At 39.3% G+C, this 22,266-nt stretch overlaps 2 protein-coding genes across 11 annotated transcripts in view; one reads left to right on the top strand and one right to left on the bottom strand.

Moving 5' to 3' along the window:
* CEP63 (centrosomal protein 63) overlaps positions 1-14,812 on the bottom strand; it is an 83,824-nt gene extending 69,012 nt beyond the window's left edge. For 4 of the 8 annotated variants that reach the window (XR_010343453.1, XM_064378715.1, XM_021666633.2 and 1 more), the window contains exons 1-2: positions 14,526-14,812; positions 2,504-2,568 (exon numbers count right to left, since the gene is read on the bottom strand). Coding sequence is in view for 7 of the 8 variants with exons in the window: in XM_064378715.1 (XP_064234785.1) it covers positions 2,504-2,568; positions 14,526-14,702 (242 nt within the window). In the remaining variant the exon portion in view is untranslated. Of the gene's footprint in view, positions 1-2,499; positions 2,569-14,391; positions 14,477-14,525 lie in introns of those variants that run through there. The other 4 variants (XM_064378713.1, XM_064378710.1, XM_064378714.1 and 1 more) reach the window with 4 other exon arrangements.
* Positions 14,513-21,676, top strand: ANAPC13 (anaphase promoting complex subunit 13). Of its 3 annotated transcripts, XM_012451181.3 has the most exons (4): positions 14,522-14,616; positions 15,267-15,396; positions 17,260-17,385; positions 21,439-21,676. In XM_012451181.3, the coding sequence occupies exons 3-4, from the start codon at positions 17,287-17,289 to the stop codon at positions 21,562-21,564; spliced, it is 225 nt and encodes a 74-aa protein (XP_012306604.1). In that variant the 5' UTR covers positions 14,522-14,616; positions 15,267-15,396; positions 17,260-17,286; the 3' UTR covers positions 21,565-21,676. The 3 variants fall into 3 exon arrangements, with proteins under 3 accessions (XP_012306602.1, XP_012306604.1, XP_012306603.1); XM_012451179.3 differs by lacking the exon at positions 15,267-15,396 and having other exon boundaries at positions 14,513-14,616; XM_012451180.3 differs by lacking the exons at positions 14,522-14,616; positions 15,267-15,396 and adding an exon at positions 14,673-15,106.
* Positions 21,677-22,266: the final 590 nt, after the last annotated feature.

Here is a 22,266-nt window from a genome sequence, read left to right as displayed (position 1 = left end):
TACTGGCATAAAAACAGGCACATAAACCAATGGAACAGAATAGACAACCCAGAAATAAATCCACATATTTACAGCCAACTGATTTTCAACAAAGTTGCCAATAACATACAAAGGGGAAAGGATGCCCTATTCAATAAAGGGTGGTGGAAAAAATACACATTCACATGCAGAAAAATGAAACTAGATCCCTATCTCTCATCATATATTAAAAAAAAAAAAAAATTAACTCAAAATGGACTAAAGGCCTTAATGTAAGACCCAAAGTATAAAACTACTAGAAGAAAACATAGGGATTGAGTACAGTGGCTGATGCCTGTGATCCCAACTACTCAGGAGGCTGAGGCAGGAGGATTGCTTGAGGCCAGAAGTTCAAGACCAGCTTGAGCAACACAGTAAGATCTCATCTCTGAAAAAAAAAAAAAAATTGTTTTTAAATTAGCCAGATGACATGCCTATGGTCCCAGATACTTGGGACACTGAGGCAGGAGGATCACTTGAACCCAGGAGTTTGAGGCTACAGTGCTGCCGTACTCTAGCCTAGGCAACAGAATGAGACCCCCATCTCTAAAAAAAGAGAAAATATAGAGGAAATGCTTCAGGACATTGGACTAGGCAAAGATTCTATGGCTTCAAAAGCACAGGCAACAAAAACAAAAATTGACAATTGGGAATCAAAGTAAACTAAAAAGTTTATGCCCAGCAAAGGAAGCAATCAACAGAGTCAAAAGACAACCTGCAGAATGGGAAAAAATATCTGCAAACTATTCATCCAACAAGGGACTGAACATCCAGAATAAAAAAAAACAACTCAATAGCAAAAAAACCCAAAAAACCCTATTAAAACATTGTGCCTGCTAGATTTGAATAGTCATTTCTCAAAAGAAGACATAATGTATATGAAAAAATGCTCAACATCACTGATCACCAGTTAAATGCAAGTGAAAACCACAATGATATTATTACCTCACCCCAGTTAAGATGATTATTCAAAAGACAAAAAATATCAAAATACTGGGAAGGACATGGACAAAAGGGAACTCTTATATGCTGTTGGTGAGAATGTAAAATTAGTACAGCCATTATGGAAAACTAAATGGAGTTTTCTCAAAAAACTAAAAATATAACTACCATATTGTATACAGCACCCTTAACATAAGTAATCATGCCCTCAGAGACCAGATGTTCACCTAATCAATAAAGACTGCACCTAATCAGATAACGACATAAACAAGCACAATATTTCACTATCAGTTCTCACCAGAAGACTCTGTGGCCACAAAAAGAGCAGGACTTTACCAGCTCAAAACAGCTGTCTTGATAAGACCCTGTCTTGCTGTCACTTGATCAGCATCTGGCATCTGTAGCCAAAGGCTCTTTCTTGCAAGATGTTGACAACCGTCCAGATCAGGCCAGAATACTCTCTTTGTCCACTTCCTCTCTTTGGACTAGTTTTTTAGTGTCCCTCTTTTTTCTCTATCCCCTTTTCTCCTGTTAAATGTTACTTTGCTTGATCTGGAATGTTTAATCTGTAACATTTACATATGTTAATTAAATATCCTATTACGTATGGTTTGCAATATTGACTGAGTTGTGGAAAGGCTTGAGCCTGTATGCCTATGGCTCTAACTATCAAATGCACTGGTGGTACTAGGGGAAACTGCCTCCTTGGGAACTCCATGTAGCCTGTAGCTTTTATGACTGAAATAGCATGAATAAAAGTCTGATCTTGTAGAAAGAGACAAACATGTACAGACCTGGATATGTCTGACCTTGCACCATCCATAACACATGTGATCCAGAAAGCACACTACTGAGTATCTATCCGAAGGAAATGAAATCAATATGTGAAAGGGATACTTATACCCCCATGTTTGTCGTGGCACTATTCACAAAAACCAAGATATGGAATTGACTTAAGTATCCAACCGCAGACAAATGGATATCCATAATAGAATACTATTCAGCCACAAAAAAGAATGAAACCCTGTCATTTGCAGCAACATGGATAAAACTGTAGGTCATAATGTTAAGTGAAACAACAGGCACAGAAAGACAAATACCTCATGTTCTCATTCATATGTGGGGTCTAAAAAAGTTGACCTCATGGAGGTAGGAAGTAGAACAATGGTTACCAAAGGCTGGGAAGGGGTTGGGGGTGAAGAATGTTTGGTTAATGGTTACAAACATACAGTTAGGTAGAAGAATAAGTTCTAGTGTTCAATAGCACAGTAAGGTGACTAGTAAATAACTAGCACACTAGAGTGACTAGCACAGTAAGGTTCCTTAAATTTTAACAATTTACTATACATTTCAAAGTAGCTAGAAGAATTGAACTATTCCCAACACAAAAAAAGATAAATGCTTGAGCTGATGGGTATACTAAATACCCTTATTTGTTCATTACACATTATATGTATGTATCAAAGTATCACATGGACCCTATAAATATGTACAATTATATATCAACCAAAAAAATAAATTAAAAACAAGCAAACTTACCCACCATGCCCTCGATTTTTCATTACTTCTAACAAAGCCTCCATCACCAAATTCCCTTTGTTTTGGCAACTGACAAAGAAAAAAATATCAGTCATAAGAAAATTCATTTCTTCAGTTCTAACATTCTAACTTACATCTTAAGAATGTGAATGAAAGCATACAAATAACAATGAGAAAATGCAGCACTTCTTAAGATGACTGTAAAAGGAGTCAAAGAATATCCCTTCAGGAATATTAGGAACAAATATACTTCAGACTAAAACAGAATAATTTAAAATTATCTGAATTACTGTTGACACCTTCTCCATGTAACTGTTATCAAATACCCCACTGTTCTCTGCCTAGTTCCTAATGTATGGCTGGGCAGGGGTGGAGATGGGATCTCTCTAGTAGAGGGATACTACATGAACCCCCTTACAAAATGAGAAATTGAGTTCACACATGTCACAGGGAAAGTACAGCTTTTTTTTAAAAAAAAGAGATAGTATAAAAAGTGTGAAATACACTGAGATTAAACTCTTTGGTCCATCATGGGAAAGCTTGCTTGACCGAGAAGATAAGCTCACAAAGCTTCCTGCAATATCCTCTCTCCACTGAAAGGCAGCCACAGGGCCCTCCCACCACTGCACTTCATTTGCTCCTAGTGCTTAACAGGTTCTTTCACAGGAGTTACACTACACTGGAAGTGAGTTTTTTAAAAACTATTTTTCCTTACTAGACTATTCATCCCTCCAGGGCAGAAAACCAATTTTATTCATCTCTGCAGCCCCAGAGCTCAATGTAGCATTTCAAAATGGCACATGGCAGATTCTTTTGGCTGAACTTAACTCCCCTTCTTCTTTTACCTACCCTCTCCCCCATGCAAACTGGTCATAGCTGGAGGACTACATGAAGGGTCTCTTCTCTGGGGGACTAGAGAAAAAAGAGAAGGGAGACAGAAGACTGCCATATAAAAAGCAAGATATGGTCGGGTGTGGAGACCACTTGAGGTCAGGAGTTCGAGACCAGCCTGGCCAACATGGTGAAACCCATCTCTATTAAAAATAAAACAAAAAAATTAGCCAGGTATGGTAACATGCACCTGTAGTCCCAGCTACTCGGGAGGCTGAGGCAGGAGAATTATTTGAACCTGGGAAGTGGAGGTTGCAGTGATCCGAGATCATGCCATTGCACTCCAGCCTGGGCTACAGAGAAAGACTGCATCTCAAAAACATAAATAAAATAAATAAAGGGTAAGATATACCATAAAGAAAGGTGAGAGTGAGAAAGGAAAGAAGACCCTTAAACTCAGAAGTGCTGATTAGTGGCCGGGCGTAGTGGCTCACACCTGTAATCCAAGCACTTTGGAGGCCAAGGCGGGCGGATCACCTGGGTCAGGAGTTCAAGACCTGCCTGACTAACATGGTGAAACCCCCGTCTTTATAAAAAAAAAAATACATAAATAAAAATAAAAAAAAATAAGAAGTGCTGATTAGTAGGTTCTGTACGCTTCTCATCTTTTATCATAAATCTTCAAAGTGTTCAATGTCAACCCACTTTTGACTCCTGAGAAACTTCTTTTTCCTTAAACCTTTAGACAATTATCCAAGACTATGGTGTAGAGCTTCTGCCCCTGGGCTAAACCTCATCTAAAAATTATATTGCTCTAAGAAGTAGATTTATTTTACTCAACATATAATTCAGTGTTTACTAACAACCAGATATATAGTGATGAAACATATGGCCCTTTTGAAGGTATTAATAATCTAGTATAGGAAAGAAAAAATGAGCCAAAAAGGCTTTCCCAGTGTGACAAATATAGTGAGAGGTATGCCTAGGGTGTTCCACAGATACAGAGGAGAATGAGAAAACTGGAAAATACAACCACTGTCCTTATTTGCATCTATTTCTAAAGATACTAACAAACTGAGTATTATATTATTCATGCACAAACGTGACAGGGAGTATTTTTTTCTAGTTGGTTTATCCTACATATTACACCAAAATTGCAAAAATAAAAATCTAAAGAAAAAGGTTCCTATGTTCTATTCCACTTTCAAATCACAACATAGTCAAATTACAATGCAACCAAGATTCCATGGTTCGGTCCACTCTAAGAGAACTGGGAGGCAGTACATAGTCTACACAGTACTAGATAGAGACCCAGGATACAGTCCTACTCTGCAGCTAACTAGCTTTATATTCTTGGACTTGTTTTAACATCTGTAAAATGAAGGGCATGAAAATATTCTCTAAAATTTCTTCCAGTTTTTTCATGGATTCCAATAACCAATTAAATGTCCAATGTTAGTCACAAACTCCTGACAACCATACATGGATACTTATTAACATTTAGGAAAGTGCTATTCTTTTTGACAGTGCTATCACAGTTGTTGAAAATCATCATTAGTAAAATTATACTTATTTAGGTCGTGTTATTCTTAAATATTAATATACTTAGTAATATAAATATATTTTCCATATGACTATTAATAGTTAATATAATAGTTAAAAGTTATTGAATGTTCAACAGCTGCCTTGTACACATTGTCTAAATCAATCTTCACAACACTCATAAAAGACAGATACTATTACTTTGAGAAAACTGAGGCTTAAACTTGACTGTGAGAAACTACAAACTACAGTCCTGGATTCAACCTGGACAGTGTGGCTACTGAGTCACAACCAATGTGCAATCTTTATATATTTTATGGTATTCCATATCTTAAAATATATCAGCATATCTTTTGGATTGTGTCTTGGCAATTAAAAAAAAAGAAATTAAACTGAAGTACGACATCACGACCATGGCCACCAGGTGGCAGCAGCACAATAATGAAATAGTCACATAAGAAATACTGCCAGTTTAGAAATCAAAATGGCCTAAGACAGAGATTCCTGCAAGGAAGTAGACCAGCAATATCCTCTATGAGAAATAAACTTACTAATGTGCAATGTGTTTCTTTAATAATACCTTCACCGCCTGCTTGAGTAGTGCCAAACACCATCAGTTCTCAGAATCAGGCAAATAGTAAGGGCTGACTTTCTGTGGATGTTTGTCATCTGAGTTGCTCGTAACTATTATCACTGATTCTTTTTCTAACCAACCTGACCCTCATTCAACTCTATAAACTATGTCATTTTGATTTCTTCTTTGCATGTGCCATGTAATAATGTAAAATTAGATATTCTTTGTAGTATTTTAAATACAAATTAAAACACTGTTTGATAATCTGCTACTCTTTGCCACTACCATGCAATACTAATGTGATTAAATGGAAAATGTATACCTCTACCATCAGTACTATCTTATTCATTTCTGCAGTTAGAACAAAATATCAACAAACAGAACTTATTAATTGCAACTCTCCTTTGGAATGAAGGTTGTTTTAAGTCAATGAAACCTGGAATTATTAAAAGAAATAAAAGCTTTTTCATAAAATGTGGGGAGCAAGGAATGCACACTTTAAATTTAAGGGAAAAAAGAATACAAATAGAATCTCTTATAATATAGGCAAATCTTTTAAATTCATTAACATAGACTTTATGAGCTAGAAAGCACTTCAACCTCTAATTTAACCTTATCATTTTACAGATCAGAAAAAATATCAGAGTATATGTCCAAGACCAAATTATTCACAAACGGGACACAGGAAGAAAATAAAAACTCCAGACATAATTATGAATAAATGTGTACATATTAAGAAAAGGGATATGCCTAACCTTCAAGTCTAAAGGAGGATAACAATACTCTGTCCTTTTACCTGTCTTGGTGTTACTGTAATTACAAAGCTCTATGGTTGTGTCAGATATATCATGGCCAGTAAACTACGGCTGTTCCGATGAACAATCAATATTACTTAGCATTTTCCAGAAAGGCTCCCAAATGAACTGATACCAGTAAATAAGGTATTAGAGAAATTTTTCGAAATATTAAAGTTTTTAAAAAATTGTCAAAACTATAATTCAAAATCCAGGAAGAATAATGAGAAAGTCTGAAAAATAGGAGTACATAAAAACAAACTTTTATATGAAAAAATGCCATAAGCAAAGTTAAAGGACAAATGACAACAGTACTTGAAAGTTTTACCACAAACAATTACCAAATATATAAGGAGCTTATAAAAGATTAGGGAAAAAAAATCTACAGAAACATGGACAAGAGATATAAACAAGCAATGCACATAAAAATACAAATGACCTAGGAGATCTAAGATGGCTGATTACTAGCAGCTCGGGATTGTAGCTCCCAGAGAAAGCGCACAGAACGAGAGGACGTCACACTTTCAGACGAATTTTTGTTACCCACAGACCAGAAGATTCCCAGCGGAGGAGCCCAATGGTAGCCAGCGCGACTCTTGTGGCCGGCGTGGCGGTTTTGCTGGCGCCCCAGCGCAGCGGTTCTTAGTGCAGAGTAAATGGGACTGGGTCCCCTTTTGGTCAACGTTTGGAACTCCGGGAAGCCAGAATCTCCCATTTACCTGATTGAAAAAGGGACTCAAGAGGGAAGCCAGACTGGAGATTCCTGGGCAGAAAAGCACCACGAATCTTAATGCCACTGTTTTAGCCGGCACAGTGGGTTGCTCAGATTTCGGCGCTGGGAATCAACAAGTTGGACGTCTACTCAGAGACCTAATTTGAAAGTAGGCAATTACAAAGACGACAGGTGGATGAACTCACAATGATGGGAAGAAACCAGCATAAAAAGGCTGAGAATACCCAAGATCAGAATGCCTCTCCTTCTACAGGGTATCACAGTTCCTCATCAACAAGAGAACAAGGCCTGATGGAGAACGAGTGTGTTCCATTAACAGATTTAGACTTCAGAAAGTGGATAATAAGGAACTTTAGTGAGCTAAAAGAACATGTTCTAGCCCAATGTAAAGAAATTAAGAACCTTGAAAAAAGGTTTGACGAAATGCTAACGAGAACAGACAACTTAGAGAGGAATATAAGTGAATTAATGGAACTGAAGAACACAATAGGAGAACTTCACAAAGTATGCACAGGTTTTAACAGTTGAATTGATCAAGGAGAAGAAAGGACATCAGAGGTCGAAGACCAACTTAATGAAATGAAATGAGAAGACGAGATTAGAGAAGTAAGAGTAAAAAAGAATGAGCAAAGTCTCCAAGAAATATGGGACTATGTGAAAAGACCTAATTTACGATTGATAGGTATACCTGAATGTCATGAAGAGAACAAATCCAAGTTGGAAAATATTCTTCAGGATATTATTCAGGAAAACTTTCCTAATCTAGTAAGGCATGACAATACTCAACTCCAGCTAATCCAGAGAACACCACAAAGATATTCCTCAAGTAGAGCAACTCCAAGACACATAATCGCTAGATTCGCTAGGGTTGAAATAAAGGAAAAAAATCTAAGGGCAGCTAGAGAGAAAGGTCACGTTACCCATAAAGGGAAGCCTATCAGACTCATAACAGACCTCTCACCAGAAACCCTACAAACTAGAAGAGAGTGGGGGTCAATATTCAATATCCTCAAAGAAAAGAATTTTCAACCCAGAATCTCATATCCCACCAAACTAAGCTTCATAAGTGAAGGAAAAACAAAATTTTTCGCGAACAAGCAAGCACTCAGAGATTTCATCACCACCAGGCCTGCTTTACAAGAACTTCTGACAGAAGCACTACAAACATTAAGGAACAACCAGCATCAGTCATCCCAAAAAATTACCAAAACGTAAAGAGTATCTCTATAATGAAGAATCTACATCAACTAATGGGCAAAATAGCCAGCTAGCATTAAATGACAATATTGAACTCATAAATATTAATTCTAAATTTAAATGGATTAAATGTCCCAATCAAAGACACAGGTAAATTGAATAAAAAATCAAAACCCATCAGTACACTGTATCCAAATCTATTTCACAAGCAACGATATACAAAGACTCAAAACAAAGGGATGGAGGAAGATTAACCAATTAAATGGAGAGCAAAAAAAACAACAGGAGTTTTAACTTTCGTCTCTCACAAAATAGACTTTAATAGTAACAAAGACTATAAAAAACAAAGGACATTACATAATGGTAAAAGGATCAATGCAACAACAGGAGTTAATGATTATAAATATATATGCACTCAATACAGGAGCACCCAGATACATAAGACAAGTTCTTAATGACTTTTAAAAAGACCTGGACTCCCGCACAATAATAGCGGGAGATTTTGACACCACATTGTTAATATTCGATGGATCAACGACATAGAAAATTAATAGGGACATCTATGATTTGAACTTAGACCTGGAAAAAGTAAACTTAGTGAATATTTATGGAATTCTCCACCCCAGGTCCACAGAACATACATTTTTCTCAGTATCATATTACACCTATTTTGAAAGTGACTACATAATTGGAAGTAAATCACTCTTCAGCATTTGCATTGCATTTCACAGACTTAAATGAAATATTGGTTGGCTGTTTGTTTGTTATTTTCTTCCCTTATTCCTTCCTGTCTTCGTTGTTAAGCACAATTATTGGCATAAAAGAGGTTTTTAATACCTATTTTTAGATTGCATTCCAGCCCGGGCAATAAATCAAGAATCCTGTTCTCTCTCCCCCTTTCTTTTTCTCTTTCTTTCTTTCTCTCATAAAAAAAAAAAAAAAAAAAAAAAAAATTATTAACTTTTCTCTGCCTTTCATCCTGGCCTATGATTGCTGAAGGGATAATTAGCTCCCTCAAGGAATCAAACTAAAAGTTCTTTAGTGAGAACAACCCAGTATATCTAAGTCGTAGAACTAAACACCCTTGTCACAGGATACTATTAAATCTTTTTTAAAACTCTTCTCTTTTTTTCTTTTTATTTTGCTTATAATAGCTGCTCTATTGAGGAGCCCCTATTAAAAAAAAAAAAGAGAGAATCTTGGTTGAAACAATACAAAGTCAGTTAAAAAGATGAAGCCAGAAGTGGGGAACCAACAACCATTATTGTAGAAATGATATTAGAAGGATTAAGGATAAGGAAATTATTGGACTTTTTTTTTTTGAAAAAAAAAAACAAATGACCTTAAATATATGAAAAGATGCTCAACCTTGTGCATAAGAGAAACACAAATTAAAACTACAATAAGTTACCCTTTCTTCTGTATCAGATTAACCAAAAATTAAATGTTTGATAATATACTCTGATGACAAGGCTGTGGGACAACAGGCACTCATATACATCATGGGTAGGAATACAAAATGATACAACTACTATAGAGGAGACTTTGGTGATATCTAACAACTGATATATGCATTTACCCTTTTATCCAACGTGACCTTTTTTTTTTTTGAGACGGAGTCTTGCTCTGTCGCCACACTGGAGTGAAATGGCGCAATCCTGGATCACAGCAACCTCTGCCTCCCAGGTTCAAGCAATTCTCTTGCCTCAGCCTCCTGAGTAGCTGGGACTACAGGCGTGCACCACTACGCCCAGCTAATTTTTGTATTTTTAGTAAAGACGAGGTTTCACTATGTTGGCAAGGATAGTCTCGATCTCTCAACCTTGTGATCCGCCCAACTCGGCCTTCCAAAGTGCTGGGATTACAGTCGTGAGCCATGTGCCCAGCCACAACTTTTAAGACTCTATCTCACAAGTTCATTGGCAAAACAACATATACACAGGGATATTCACTGCAGGACTATTTGTAATAGCAGAAAATAACACAGGTATCTATCCAAGGGGACGAGTTAAGTATTCATCCACCAATGGAATATTATGAAACTGTAAAAAGGAATAACAATCTCTACATTTTCCTACGGACGGGATCTAAGGGAATCACTAGGTGAAAAACATAATACATAATACATTAATCATCAGGGAAGCAGTGTCTGAGTTGTTTCTCCTTTTATGATGTTAACATTAAAACAGTATACATAATACATTTTATCTAAGAAAGAAAGGTATGTTTGTCCATGTATATTTGCTTTTAGGTACATGTTTTTTTAAAGGAAGAATAGACCCAAAACTAGTAAAAACAATTATCTGTAAGGAAGGAAAATAAGCAGAGTGGAAGAAACAGAGATGAAAGCTAAATTGTTTTATGGGTACTTGTTTTGTGGGAATTATGCTAAGGTTTTGTATATAATAAAACAAATCAAAACGGGAGAAAAAGCAGTACTGAAAAATCGGAAGCAAAATAAATCAACTACCAACTAGATATCAATCTGACAGGCTACCTATACAATAAATTACCTCATATGCCTTTAAAATACAATAATTTTACTATACACTTCCCCAGAGACATATAAAATAAGGGTAAAAGAGAATTGCAAAGAAATCCTAAGTACTATTCAGGAATCATATTGATAATAATAAAATGGGCAGCTAACTCGAGACTGTTATATACGACATGGGATGATGAAAAAACTAATTCTATTAATGGCACTAGGTACCAAGATTTTCAGCAAAAAAGATACAAATATAAATCAAATATGTGGGGGAAAAACTGTAAAATTAAGTTTAAATTTTGGAAAATTAAATGTTAAATGTTGGAAACAATGCAAACTCTGCATATTTGCTTTTTAATGTATAATATTTTCTAACTCTGGCCACTATAAATCCTAGAACCAATGACTAACCTAGTAGCAAGAACACCTCTCCCATCTAGACTGTGGTCTCCAAATACTATCTCAGACTCAAAAAAACCAGGACTCTTTGGAGACCAGAAATCTGTAAGTGAGCCAGGAAAATTATTTGCCAGGAAAATTATTTACCAGAAAGCAAGAAAATTACCAAAGCTATTGGTCATATCAAATAGAACAGGAGCCAACTTTAAGGGACTCCCATTGGCAAAAGATGAAACAATTTAAGTATTAATAACACAACTGTTTCCATATGTTGAAACAGTTAAACTATATTATAAAGTCTATAAGTTCATGATTATAGGTTTACAAAAAGGCAAAAACCCTCATGGTTACCTTTGGAGGTTGCTAGGCCACCAACTCATTACTGTAGTCTGAAAATAGAGGGAAAGAATTAAGCATTTTTCTTGCCTTTCCTGTACAAATTGTATTTCAGTGTAGTCAAACAGCTGATAAGAGAAAGTTCGTCATCAAAGATTCTCAGCTGATAAATATTGAAGAAATAATAGAATTTGATAATCACTACTTTGCAACCCCTAATGCAGTAACTGATACAGGCAATATAACCCCACAAAAGGACTTCACCATTAAGTGAAAGAGTCTTGGGGAATTTCACTGTGGGTGGATGGAGCTAAATACACCTAAACCCAATATAATGTTTAATGTTAACATCATAAAAGGAGAAACAACTCAGACACTGCTTCCCTGATGATTAATGAAATAGGAAGTATATTGCATGACCTGTGAAATTTTCTGCCCACTCCCCCAACTACCCCAAAAACAAAACAAAACAAGGGTGAAATTTGATCAGGCTTCTAGATCAATGCTGTTCAACAAAACTTTCTGCAATTATTTAAATATTTTATAACTGCACTGTTCAAAGAATAGTCACTTGGCAATCTGTGGCTATTGAGCACTTAAAATGTGGCTAATGCAAGTTAGGAACTGAATTTTTAATTTTATTTCACTTGAATTAATTAAACTAGCCATAGCTGGCTGGTGGCTAAAATACTAAACAGTGCAATTCTACATCTAACTACTGGATTAGAGCAGTGGTCCTCAACCTTTTTGGCACCAGGGACCTGTTTCATGAAGAATTTTTCCACTGACAGGGTGAAAATAACATATTTTGTAATTATTTTTTTGTGAAAATTCATATGAAATGTTGTTTTGGGGGAATGGCCAAACCACTTCTTGAGTAATGAATAATACACATGGATAGGGTTAGGGGCATGGTTTCAATATGTAACTGTTTCACCTCAGATCATCAGGCATTAGTTAGTGATTCTTATAAGCAGCATGCAACCTAGATTCCTCGCCTGTGCAATTCACAATAGGGGTATGCTTCTAGGAGAATCTAACCTCACGGCTGATCTGACAGGAGGAAGGGTTCAAGTGGTAGGTGATGCTCACTTGCCTGCCACTCACTCCTGCTCTATAGCCAGGTTCTTAACAGGCCACGGACCGGTATTGCTCTGCGGCCCCGGCCCCAGGGTTGGGAACCCTGGTTTAGAGGACATAAAGGCAACACAGATACGTGTTAAAGGATACTGTGCAATGCAATCTACTAAATTTAGAACTGTAAGGAAAAATAAGGGCTAGTCCCATAGCTATAGCTATGTGAGAACTGTTATAGATTAAAAGATGTCAAATCTGTATCACCCAAACGTAACAGGCAGATGTGGGATTTTGGTTCAAACAAGCTAATTGTAAGAAGACATTTAGGAGAGAGTTGAAAAATTCGGAATCTGACTGGATATTGACATTAGGGAATTTTTATTAATTTGTATACGTGTAATGACAGTATTGTGGCTTTGTAAAACTGAAAAAACCTAGCTGGGCGTGTGGGGGAGCTAAAGTAACAAAAAGATAGAGATTCAGTTCTTGAAACCTTATGTCAATGTTGGCTTTAGCTGAATTTCAAGTCAAGTAGACATTTTTTGAAAGCAGGAAGCTATGACAGAGTGGACTACTGATGCTGTCACCATCTGCCAGCTCAACATAAATGAGAACAGAAAGGACTAAGAAAAGGTCTTCCACCTTTTAACGAGAGGAAATGGCATCAGTACAATCAACATAAATAATTTTTACAACTTTTAGATTTCAATCTACATACATTTTAAAAGGCAGTGTTCTGTTCATAAATCTCTACCCCATTTTAGTTTCAGAGCCTTTTTTTACTACACTGATCACTGATAACTACAGTCAAAAGGCAAGATTAAAATAAAAATTGATCTAAAAATCATACTGCATTCCAAACAATATACACGTTTTATTATATCATTAAGCTACAGCTAACAAATCTAATCAATGATCCTTATGATTTCCTCTTGTCTAATAAAAGCAAACACATGAGGAACTGTATAAATACAGGGCTTCTACCCTACAATACTGCTTTTTCAAAGGAATAAATTCTTTTAATCAGTTTAATCAGACATAAGGCTCAGGGAAAACTATTTTATGCATATTAGGGTACGGTGCTGAAAGTATAAATGACTAGTCTCTGACATCACACTCATCTTTACTCTCCTGATGTCGTACGGGACATAAGAAAAACCACATTATAAGCCTAGATGTACTGTCTTCAAGTATCTCCATCATTAAAATGTTCCCAAGAAACCGTCCTTATTTCTTTCCATCCCTGATTTGTGTGCATGGAGTCGTTAGTTGAGGGTTCTCCAATTTCAGTCCATGATATCTGCCACATTGCCGTACCTCTTGTACTAACATAACCGTTTGAACTCACTATTTTAAAAGCTGCCAATCTTAACATGCCACCCTAAATGAGCGGGTCCCCTGTGAGGTGAATTAAGTAATCCCAACTGCGCTAGCTACACAGCAGCCCGGGCAGGGAGGCGGGGCTGGGGTCCCTGCACTGAAAGGGATGGTGGGTCTGCCGGGGAAAGTGAGTCCTGGCCGCAGCACGCCGGGCCACCTGGTCACCCTCCGAGGTGCCCCCCACCGCCCGGCCCCCGTGGAAGGGCTGACCACCCGGCGGAGCCGAACCCGTGAGCCGAACCCGCGCGCCGGACGGCGCCATGCCAGACGGCGCCAAGCCCGACTCCGCCGGTCTGCGGGGCGCAGCAGGCGAGGTCGAGGGGCGGGGCTCGGAGGTGGACTCGAGCCGGCGGGGACGCGCCTGGTGACTCGCAAGCTGTGGCGGGAACAGGCCGCAAGCCCTGAGGCCACGAAGCCAGGGTCACCACGGCAGCATGGGTCGCCTCCAGACCGGGACACGTCCGCCCCTTGCCCGTCCGACATGCGCACAAGCAGTTACAAGGCTGCCACAAGCGCGCCCCCGAGCTTTTCCCGCCGTTACCTCGGACCCGCACGGCGCACGCGCACCACCGCCAAGCATACGACCAGCCTCTGTCTTCGGCGCGTTCGTCCCGCCCACACTTTTAATTGAAACTCTTCTTCAGACTTCCCCTGCCCGCAAGCAAATGGACTCACCCACATCCGGGAATCCAAGGGAAGAGCGTGGGGACTAGGGATGTTGAGGGAGTGGTTGGAGGAAGCGTCAGCCGCTGTGTGCTGGGTGCCGGTAAGGGTTTCCAGCGACCCCGGTGTAGGTCTTGGGGGCGCAGAAATGCGTTCGTTCCTCAGTGTCGGACTTTCCCGTATTCCCATCGGCTGAGGTCGTCACTTTAAACTCATAACCATTTCCCTTACTGCACGTTGTGTCGGGAGGAAAGGGAATTGGGTGGCGCCTCCAGACCTCCCCATCCGCGCATCCACGTTTGGCACCTCCTGCCTTAGGCCGGAAGCCGCGGCTGACGGGCGGCCTCACGTACTGACGGTGGTGGCCTGCGAGGCTCATTTCTAGCGAGGAACAAGGCTTTTCCGCCTTGACCTTATAAATACGTGTTTACAAAGCTGTATATATAATACATAGAGATTGATAAGACATACTCCTGTCCCGGGAAACGCAGGCACCGCGTGTCTGGAAAGAAATACATCTGGGCTGTGTGACAAGCTCCCTAGTTGGTGCCCTGCTGTGTGCTCAGGGAACTAACTGTGCGACCCTTGGAGGGGTAGGTACTGGGACCGCGCTCAGCCTGGGGTTTGGAGGCGGCCTCCTACAGGAAGCTCCCTGGGACCTAAGATTTTTAGACTGGGTTCACTGGAATAAAAAGGAAGAGAGAAAAGAACATTGCAGGCATTGGCACTGTAACGTAAGAAAAGTTTGTTCAGGAAACAGTGGTCGTACTGTGTGACGAGTACTTGGGACGGTGGCTGTGCCCTGGGCATTGATTGTCTTGATGCTTCCGATCCTTCCGGTCCCTTATGAGTGAAGGCACCTTTGCATCTAACCCTGGAAATGGTATGTTGACCTCCAAGAGCTGACGCCTGCGTTGATCTTGAAAGAAAGAGTAGCATTAGTGATGTGGAAAAGGGGGTTTTAATTGCCAAGACTGGAAAATGTGACACGGTTGGAGGTGTTTGGAGAAGGGACAGGTGAAAAAGATTGAGGCCAAGCTGTGGAAAGATCTAAGAAATCATGGGTTAAAAATGTACCCGTAACAGTTGGAGACAATAATACCTGAGCAGTTGATCACAAAGCTGACCTAGCTTGTTTAGTAGATTAAGTTAGGACAAGAAACAAGTGTTCAAGGATAGAAGGCCTATGAAGCTCAAGTGATTTGAGAAAATTTTATTAAAAGGTGGAAAATCTGTGTGGGCCTGGGGAAATCAGGTTTGGATCAGCTGAGGAAAGTGAGAAGAGTATCCCAGGGGACAGAGTCGCAAGGACGAAGGAGTAGCAGCAGGAAAGTGGGGAGCTCTTGTAAGAAGGGACTTCAAAAGTATAACCAAAACTTCGTCTTGCATTGAGTTATCCACTAGGTAGTACTGGGTTAATTGTTGAGTACTGGATTAAGTCCTCACCTGGCTCACCAGTGATAGAAGTAACAGGACACATTTTGCTTAACTTTTGCCCAGATCCTTATCATGGGGGTAAGAATCCTTTTCCACACCAATCTGTGTATAATTTTTGCCAAGGAGTAGGAATATCTTGCAGTTATCCTATGGGGGACGTCTGTGAGCCATTTTTACAAAAGCTTCCACCTGCTTTGGCCCAAACCTCAGCATTCTTAAGCACAGGAGCTCATGAACATACTGAGATAACGCTGAAGTGGAGTATACGAAGGGACCAGCTACAGACCTGACACAAATCCTCAAGGCAAGACAATGTCTGAAGTTGAGCTTGTAAAGGAAATGGCTTTATTCCTTAAAAGAGCACCCAGGCTGAGCTCTGAAAAAAGTACCTCCAGGCGGTGGGTTCCACCCTACTTCCCCAAAATTACTTCTTCTGTGAGTCTCCATAGTCTCAGAAACTGAGAATACCTTTGGTGCCAGTGGCTTCCAGGCTTTTTGGATTGTCACTTAGTAGCAGGGAGCACCCATAGGATGATGCCTGTGATGAGTCAGGGCCCAACCTTGGAAACAGGGAATCCAAAAGTATCCTCCAAGCTAGCCAGCTTTTTGGATTAGATTAAAGCAGTTTTGGAGGAAAAATGGGGTATTAGGCATGGCCAAGGAGCTAAATAAGCAGCCTGACCATTTGGGCCAGAAATTGAAGGGAGAATAGCATTAAGAATTAGAAGAAGGAGCTACCCCATAGGGAAGCAGAAACTGGAGAAACTTGAGCAGTGTCAGGTTCTACCACTGTTGTTCACCTAGAAGTGCTTTGTTCAGATCTCAGCCAGGGTGCTGTTTTAGGGAAGGAAGCAGTTTCCTTTCCAGTGTGTTCATGTGGCTCCTGTGCCTAAGAATGCTGAGGTTTGAGCCAGGGGCTAGAAAGGAAACTTAGCAGGCCATTATCAATCAGGGACTCATCAAAGGCATCACAAACAGGAAAAGGTGAACGTTCAAGTTAGGAGAGAAGAGCTACATTTAGATGCAACATATTCATATTTGAGGGCCTCAGTTAAGAATGTTGCTCTCCTGTCACACTCTATGACACTGGCCTGTCAATTGGGCCATGTCTGTCCAGTATACACTGTAAAGTACATATCAGCTGGGCTTGGAGAGAGGAACTGTGATCAAAGTAGTCACCCAGCCCATATGAGAAAATGAACCTCTTTCCAAAAGATGGCCTCAGGCTAAGAAGCATGGAGAATCCTAATAGTGGGTTATACCATCTCTTCAGTCTTCATGTTTAAGAAATAATCTCTTTGGTTTTCAGATTTGACAAGATCAAAGCTGCAGGAAAATGGACAGTGAGGTTCAGAGAGATGGAAGAATCTTGGATTTGATTGATGACGCTTGGCGAGAAGACAAGCTGCCTTATGAGGATGTCGCAATACCACTGGTAGGTTATGATTTGAGCTGAGGATGGGTTAAAGGTATTGATCTGGCAGTAACTAGTGGAGGAGGGATATCAATGGAAGATAAACTAGTGTGGCGAAGAAATCAAAGCTGTGGAGTTCTCTAACTCTAGAAGCCTCTGGAGAGCATCTAGTCGTATGTTTTATTTAAAGAAAAAATGTGATTCAGGGAGCTAACATGGCCAGGTCAGTTAGGAGTCATGCCAGGATAGAGCCCAGATTTTCTGAGCCATGTTCTGTCCACCACACAAAAACCAGAGAAACCAAATAATGAGAGTTTAATGCGCAAGATGGGAGGAGCAAGAAGCAGCAGCATATGAGCTGTTTCTTACTTCGCTGCCTGTGGCTCATCAGTCCCTTGACATTTTTAGAAACTCACATTCTTAGAGCATATACCTATCTTAGGATCCCTGGAAAGTATTCAGAAGATACCTGGGTACTCTTTTGTATTTAGGCCAGCAGCCTTCTGGAATACTCTTCTTTATCTTTGTAAAACCCGCTGCAAGGAGTTTGTTAAACCTCATGTAGTAAGTGATCCAAAAGTTGTTTATACAAATGTTTATTAAAAATCCCATTTATGTCATAGAGACCTAAAACAAGGAAAACAAGGGACTTTTTCTTTAAAGCATGCCAGCTGCCCTGAGAAGAGTAGTTAGTATTAAATAAAATATAATTTACAGTTAGAATATCTGCTGCTGCTCTTTCCAAAGAAATGAGAGTTCACCAATATTTTCATTTAAGAATAAGACATAGTAATATGTTCAATGAATAATATACATAGCAAATAACAAGTCATAGCTTAGTTCAAGCCTAGGAAAATAGTCAAAAGAGAGAGCATAATAAGAATTATAGGTGTCATTTATTGAATAGCAGTTTTATGCCATGGTCTGAGGTTGAAAATATACATTATCTCTAATTCTTAAAATAACCCTGTGACGGAGGTGCTATTATTCCCATTTTATAGGAAAAGAATAGGATCAGAAAGAGGAAATTGTCCAAAGTCTGGTAGCAGATAAGTAGGACTTCCTATATCATATGCCTAGGTCTGGGAAGTTCCAAATCCTGTCTTGTGAACTTTTTGTTCATTTATTCATTTGACAAGCATTTTTTTGAAGCCTACTGTGTGCCATAAGACTTTGTGGACATAAGATACAGTTCCTGCTCCTGAGGAGTCTAGAAAGGCAACATTTATAGATAAGTAATTATAATAATAAATATTCTAAGCGGGGTCATGAACAGCCACATCGTATAGGAAGTGGCTGATTGCCTGGTGGGCATCAGAAAGGCTTCTGAGAGAATGTCAAGTTTAAACTGGGTCATAAGGAAGAACCAGAAGTTTCGTGGAGGTAGACAAGGGTACTGCAGCAGAGGGGACATATGTGTAAAGGCCCAGAGGTTTAAAAGGCTTTGGGAGATGGTGAGTCATTCAGTGTGGATGTAGAATACATTTGTCACATAAGTAGGCTGAAAAGTTGGGCTTGGATTAGATTGAGAGTGGTATTTGATACCACACTTAGACCTCATCCTCAGGATAAATGGTCTTAAAAGCAAGACTGGGCAGGGCATGGTGTCTCACACCTGTAATCCCAGCACTTTGGGAGGCTGAGGCAGGTGGATCATGATGCCACCCAAAGCGCTGGGTGTGAGATGAGGAAACCCCGTCTATTAAAAATATAAAACTTAGACAGGCACGGTGTAATCCAGCTACTCAGGAGCCTGAGGTAGGAGAATTGCTTGAACCCAGGTGGCAGAGGTTGCAGTGAGCCAAGATCGTGCCGCTTCACTCCAGCCTGGGCGATAGTGAGACTCCATCTCAAAAAAAAAAAAAAAAAAACAAGAGTGCTATGCTCAGATTTGGCTTTTGAAAAATCAGTTTAGCAGCATTGTTAGAGATGATGTGACATGGAGAAAGGAGCAAGTGAGACCAATTGGCGAGCTATTGTGGTGGTAGGCAAGGGAGGAGGGCCTGAACAAAGTCAAGAAAATAAAGGAGACATCCAATTCTGGAGAAGTTTGCCGCACAGATTGGAGAACATTTGTGTGGCAGGGGATGAAGGAGAGGGAGGTTTCCCTGCTGACCTCCAGGTGAACTTGGCTTGGCCCTGCTGCTAATTCATACCTTTCGCTTGTCTTGTGATTCTAAGGCAATGTGTATGCCAGTTAGGTTTGCTGCATAACAAATCACCCCAAAACTTGTGGCTTAAAAGAATAACTGTTTATTTCACTATTGTATAGCTCAGCTGGTTGGAACTTCTAATCTGCGCCAGGTCAGTGGATCCCTGCCGGGCCTGCTTGTGTTTTGCAGGCGGCCAGCAGACTGTCTGGAGGCTGGGTAATCTAGCCCTGTCTCATATGTCTGGCAGTTAGCAAGCTGTCCACTGGGTGATGGGGTGACTAGGCCATGGTCTCTGGTATCCAGCAGGCTGGCCCAGACTTCTCAGTCTCAGGGTTCCAATAGCAGCCTGAGAGGAAACCGCAGAGCTTCATTGAGCTTAGGCCAAGAACTGGCCCACTGGCATTACAGATTCATTCTTTTGGCCAAAACAACTCACAGGGCCAGTCCAAATCCAAAATTGGGGAAATAGATTTCACCTTTTGATAAGAGTAGCTGCAAAGAACTAAGGGCATTTTTACAGTACACCACAACAGATGGTTGTGTTTATGATACATTTATTTTTGTTTCCCAGTCATATATGCAATTTTATATGTTGGCATTTATTGCAAGAACAGTAGACACCAAATGAAAGATACATTATTTTAGAAAGCATACCACAGATAGGAAGAAATTAAGCCAAGTTGCCTGCTTCTGAATTAAATAATTCATTAACCAAGGACCTATTTAATTTTTGTCATCTATAAGTAATTATTAGGACTGAACTTTCTTGTTAAGTTTAAGATAATATATTACTGCTTTACAATAAATGATAGCTCTTTTCAATCTGTTCAAGTATTTCTGAATCTGTCTTATAGAACGAGATGTATGTGATTCAAATATAGATAAGTAAATATCATTTAATATATATCGAGCATAATTTTAAAGGGGAAAACATATTCACATACTGAAAATTAGAATCTAGTGGAAAATTTTAAGTCCTGATACTACATAACAGTTTGCTAACCATGAAACAAAACATTAATTAAGATAATTGAAATATATTGGTATCAGTGAACTCTGTTACAAAGTAGAACTTCAGTAGTAATATATTTACATTTAAAATATAAGTAATTGATCCCAGATTCTACAGTAAGTGTACCCCATGACTTAACCATTTTAAGAAAATTACTGGTAGGTTGTGAATTGGTCACTTGTGTTTTTTTGTTACCGTGCTCCACCACTAGGGGGAGGTCTCATCTATTAGTTGCATTTTCAGTATTTCCTGCGCCACCTCTATTTTAATTATAATACAGACATGTGAGGTCCAGGGTAATTTTTTTTTATATATTTCTTGTGTCTAAGGAATATGCCAGCAAACTAGTATTCTTTTAAAGCACATTCCCCCAAAAGATTTAGTATTGGCTCTTCTCAGTGTTCCTAGCCACTATTAATAATAGCAAATATTCCTTGAGCACTGAATACCCTACACAGTGCCCAGCACTTATCTACATTACCTCATTTAATCCTTACAGCAGTCCTATGAAGTGATGGCTCTTTTTTTCTCCCATTTGCCAAGGAGGAAACAAAGTCCCCAAGGGTTTGTATACCTTGCCCAAATAACCCAGCAAATGGGACAGTTGTGGTCTTGTATCCTAAGTTGGCTTCCAAAAGCCTCTGCCCTTAACCCTTCTCCCACACTGCCTCCTTCACAAATGTCAGAGTCAAAATGCCCATCATTCCCTACTGAAGAAGGCCCAGGCCATGTTTGAATGATACTTCTGATATTTTTCTCACATGTATGATTTCAGCTCTTTCTTTAGAATACATGTATCAATTATATTGCCTGTTCCTAGGAACTCGCAAACTTTAATTCTAAGTGTTCTTGAGTTCCAAGAAAATGCAGAATATATTGCTGTTCCGAATTTCCATTGTACCTTTTCAGAATGAGCTTCCTGAACCTGAACAAGACAATGGTGGCACCACAGAATCTGTCAAAGAACAAGAAATGAAGTGGACAGACTTAGCTTTACAGTACCTCCATGAGAATGTGCCCCCCATTGGAAACTGACACTTGGCTCCTTTCTTGCAGACGAATTTTCTAAAAGTACACAGATAAAAAATGTTTTGTTTCAGTCTCCTACTTCAAATCTTTGAGTAATAAATCAGCACTCAAAAATGTACACCCTTTTAGTTTGTGGTAGCAAAGTGCAATGTGAAAATGTTTACCAGAATGAGAAATAGATTTCTCAGTAATGCTGAATATTTGACTCTAAAAACTCTTCATTGAGTAGCTTGTATTTGAACATGATTGGTTAAACATTTGCCTTTACCTGTGATTTTGCTTTGCCGTCAAAGTTTAACACCGTCCAGCTACTTCGGTGTGTCCTGTAACACAGGTGATTGGAGGTGTGAGAGGGAAAGGCAAAGAAAAAGGAAGCAGACACTAGGAGAATTATTAACTTCTCATACTCCCCCACATTGAGAGGCATTCAGGGTGGATTTAGCCTGTAGATGTTGTGATATGCAGATATTCCATTCTTTGGTTACTGGCATTCCTAAGATTCTTCATGGTATTTTCAAACTTTGGATGAATTTACGGATTAGAAAGATATCTGACAGTTACCTCTGTTCTTCCTACAACTTCCTTTTATGCTGCTGGAAAGGATCTTTGGCTAGGTGGACGACTAGTTTTATTCAGTAATGGCATTTCTTATTTTCTCAAAGCCCGTTCAGATATAACCACACCACTGTGGAATCAGCATTTAGTTAC

Source organism: Aotus nancymaae, unplaced genomic scaffold (assembly GCF_030222135.1).
Source record: "Aotus nancymaae isolate 86718 unplaced genomic scaffold, 86718_ANA_hifiasm-v0.15.2.pri h1tg000019l, whole genome shotgun sequence".
NCBI lineage: Eukaryota > Metazoa > Chordata > Mammalia > Primates > Aotidae > Aotus > Aotus nancymaae.
Note: the sequence above shows the minus strand (reverse complement) of the source record. Positions and strands in the feature narration are given on the sequence as shown.

What these genes read in the sequence shown, in the direction of transcription:
- ANAPC13 (XM_012451179.3), top strand. Translation starts at nt 17,287, where the DNA reads ATGGACAGTGAGGTTCAGAGAGATGGAAGAATCTTGGATTTGATTGAT. An exon ending in AGGATGTCGCAATACCACTG is followed by an intron (nt 17,386 to 21,438) that starts GTAGGTTATGAT and finishes GTACCTTTTCAG; the next exon opens with AATGAGCTTCCTGAACCTGA.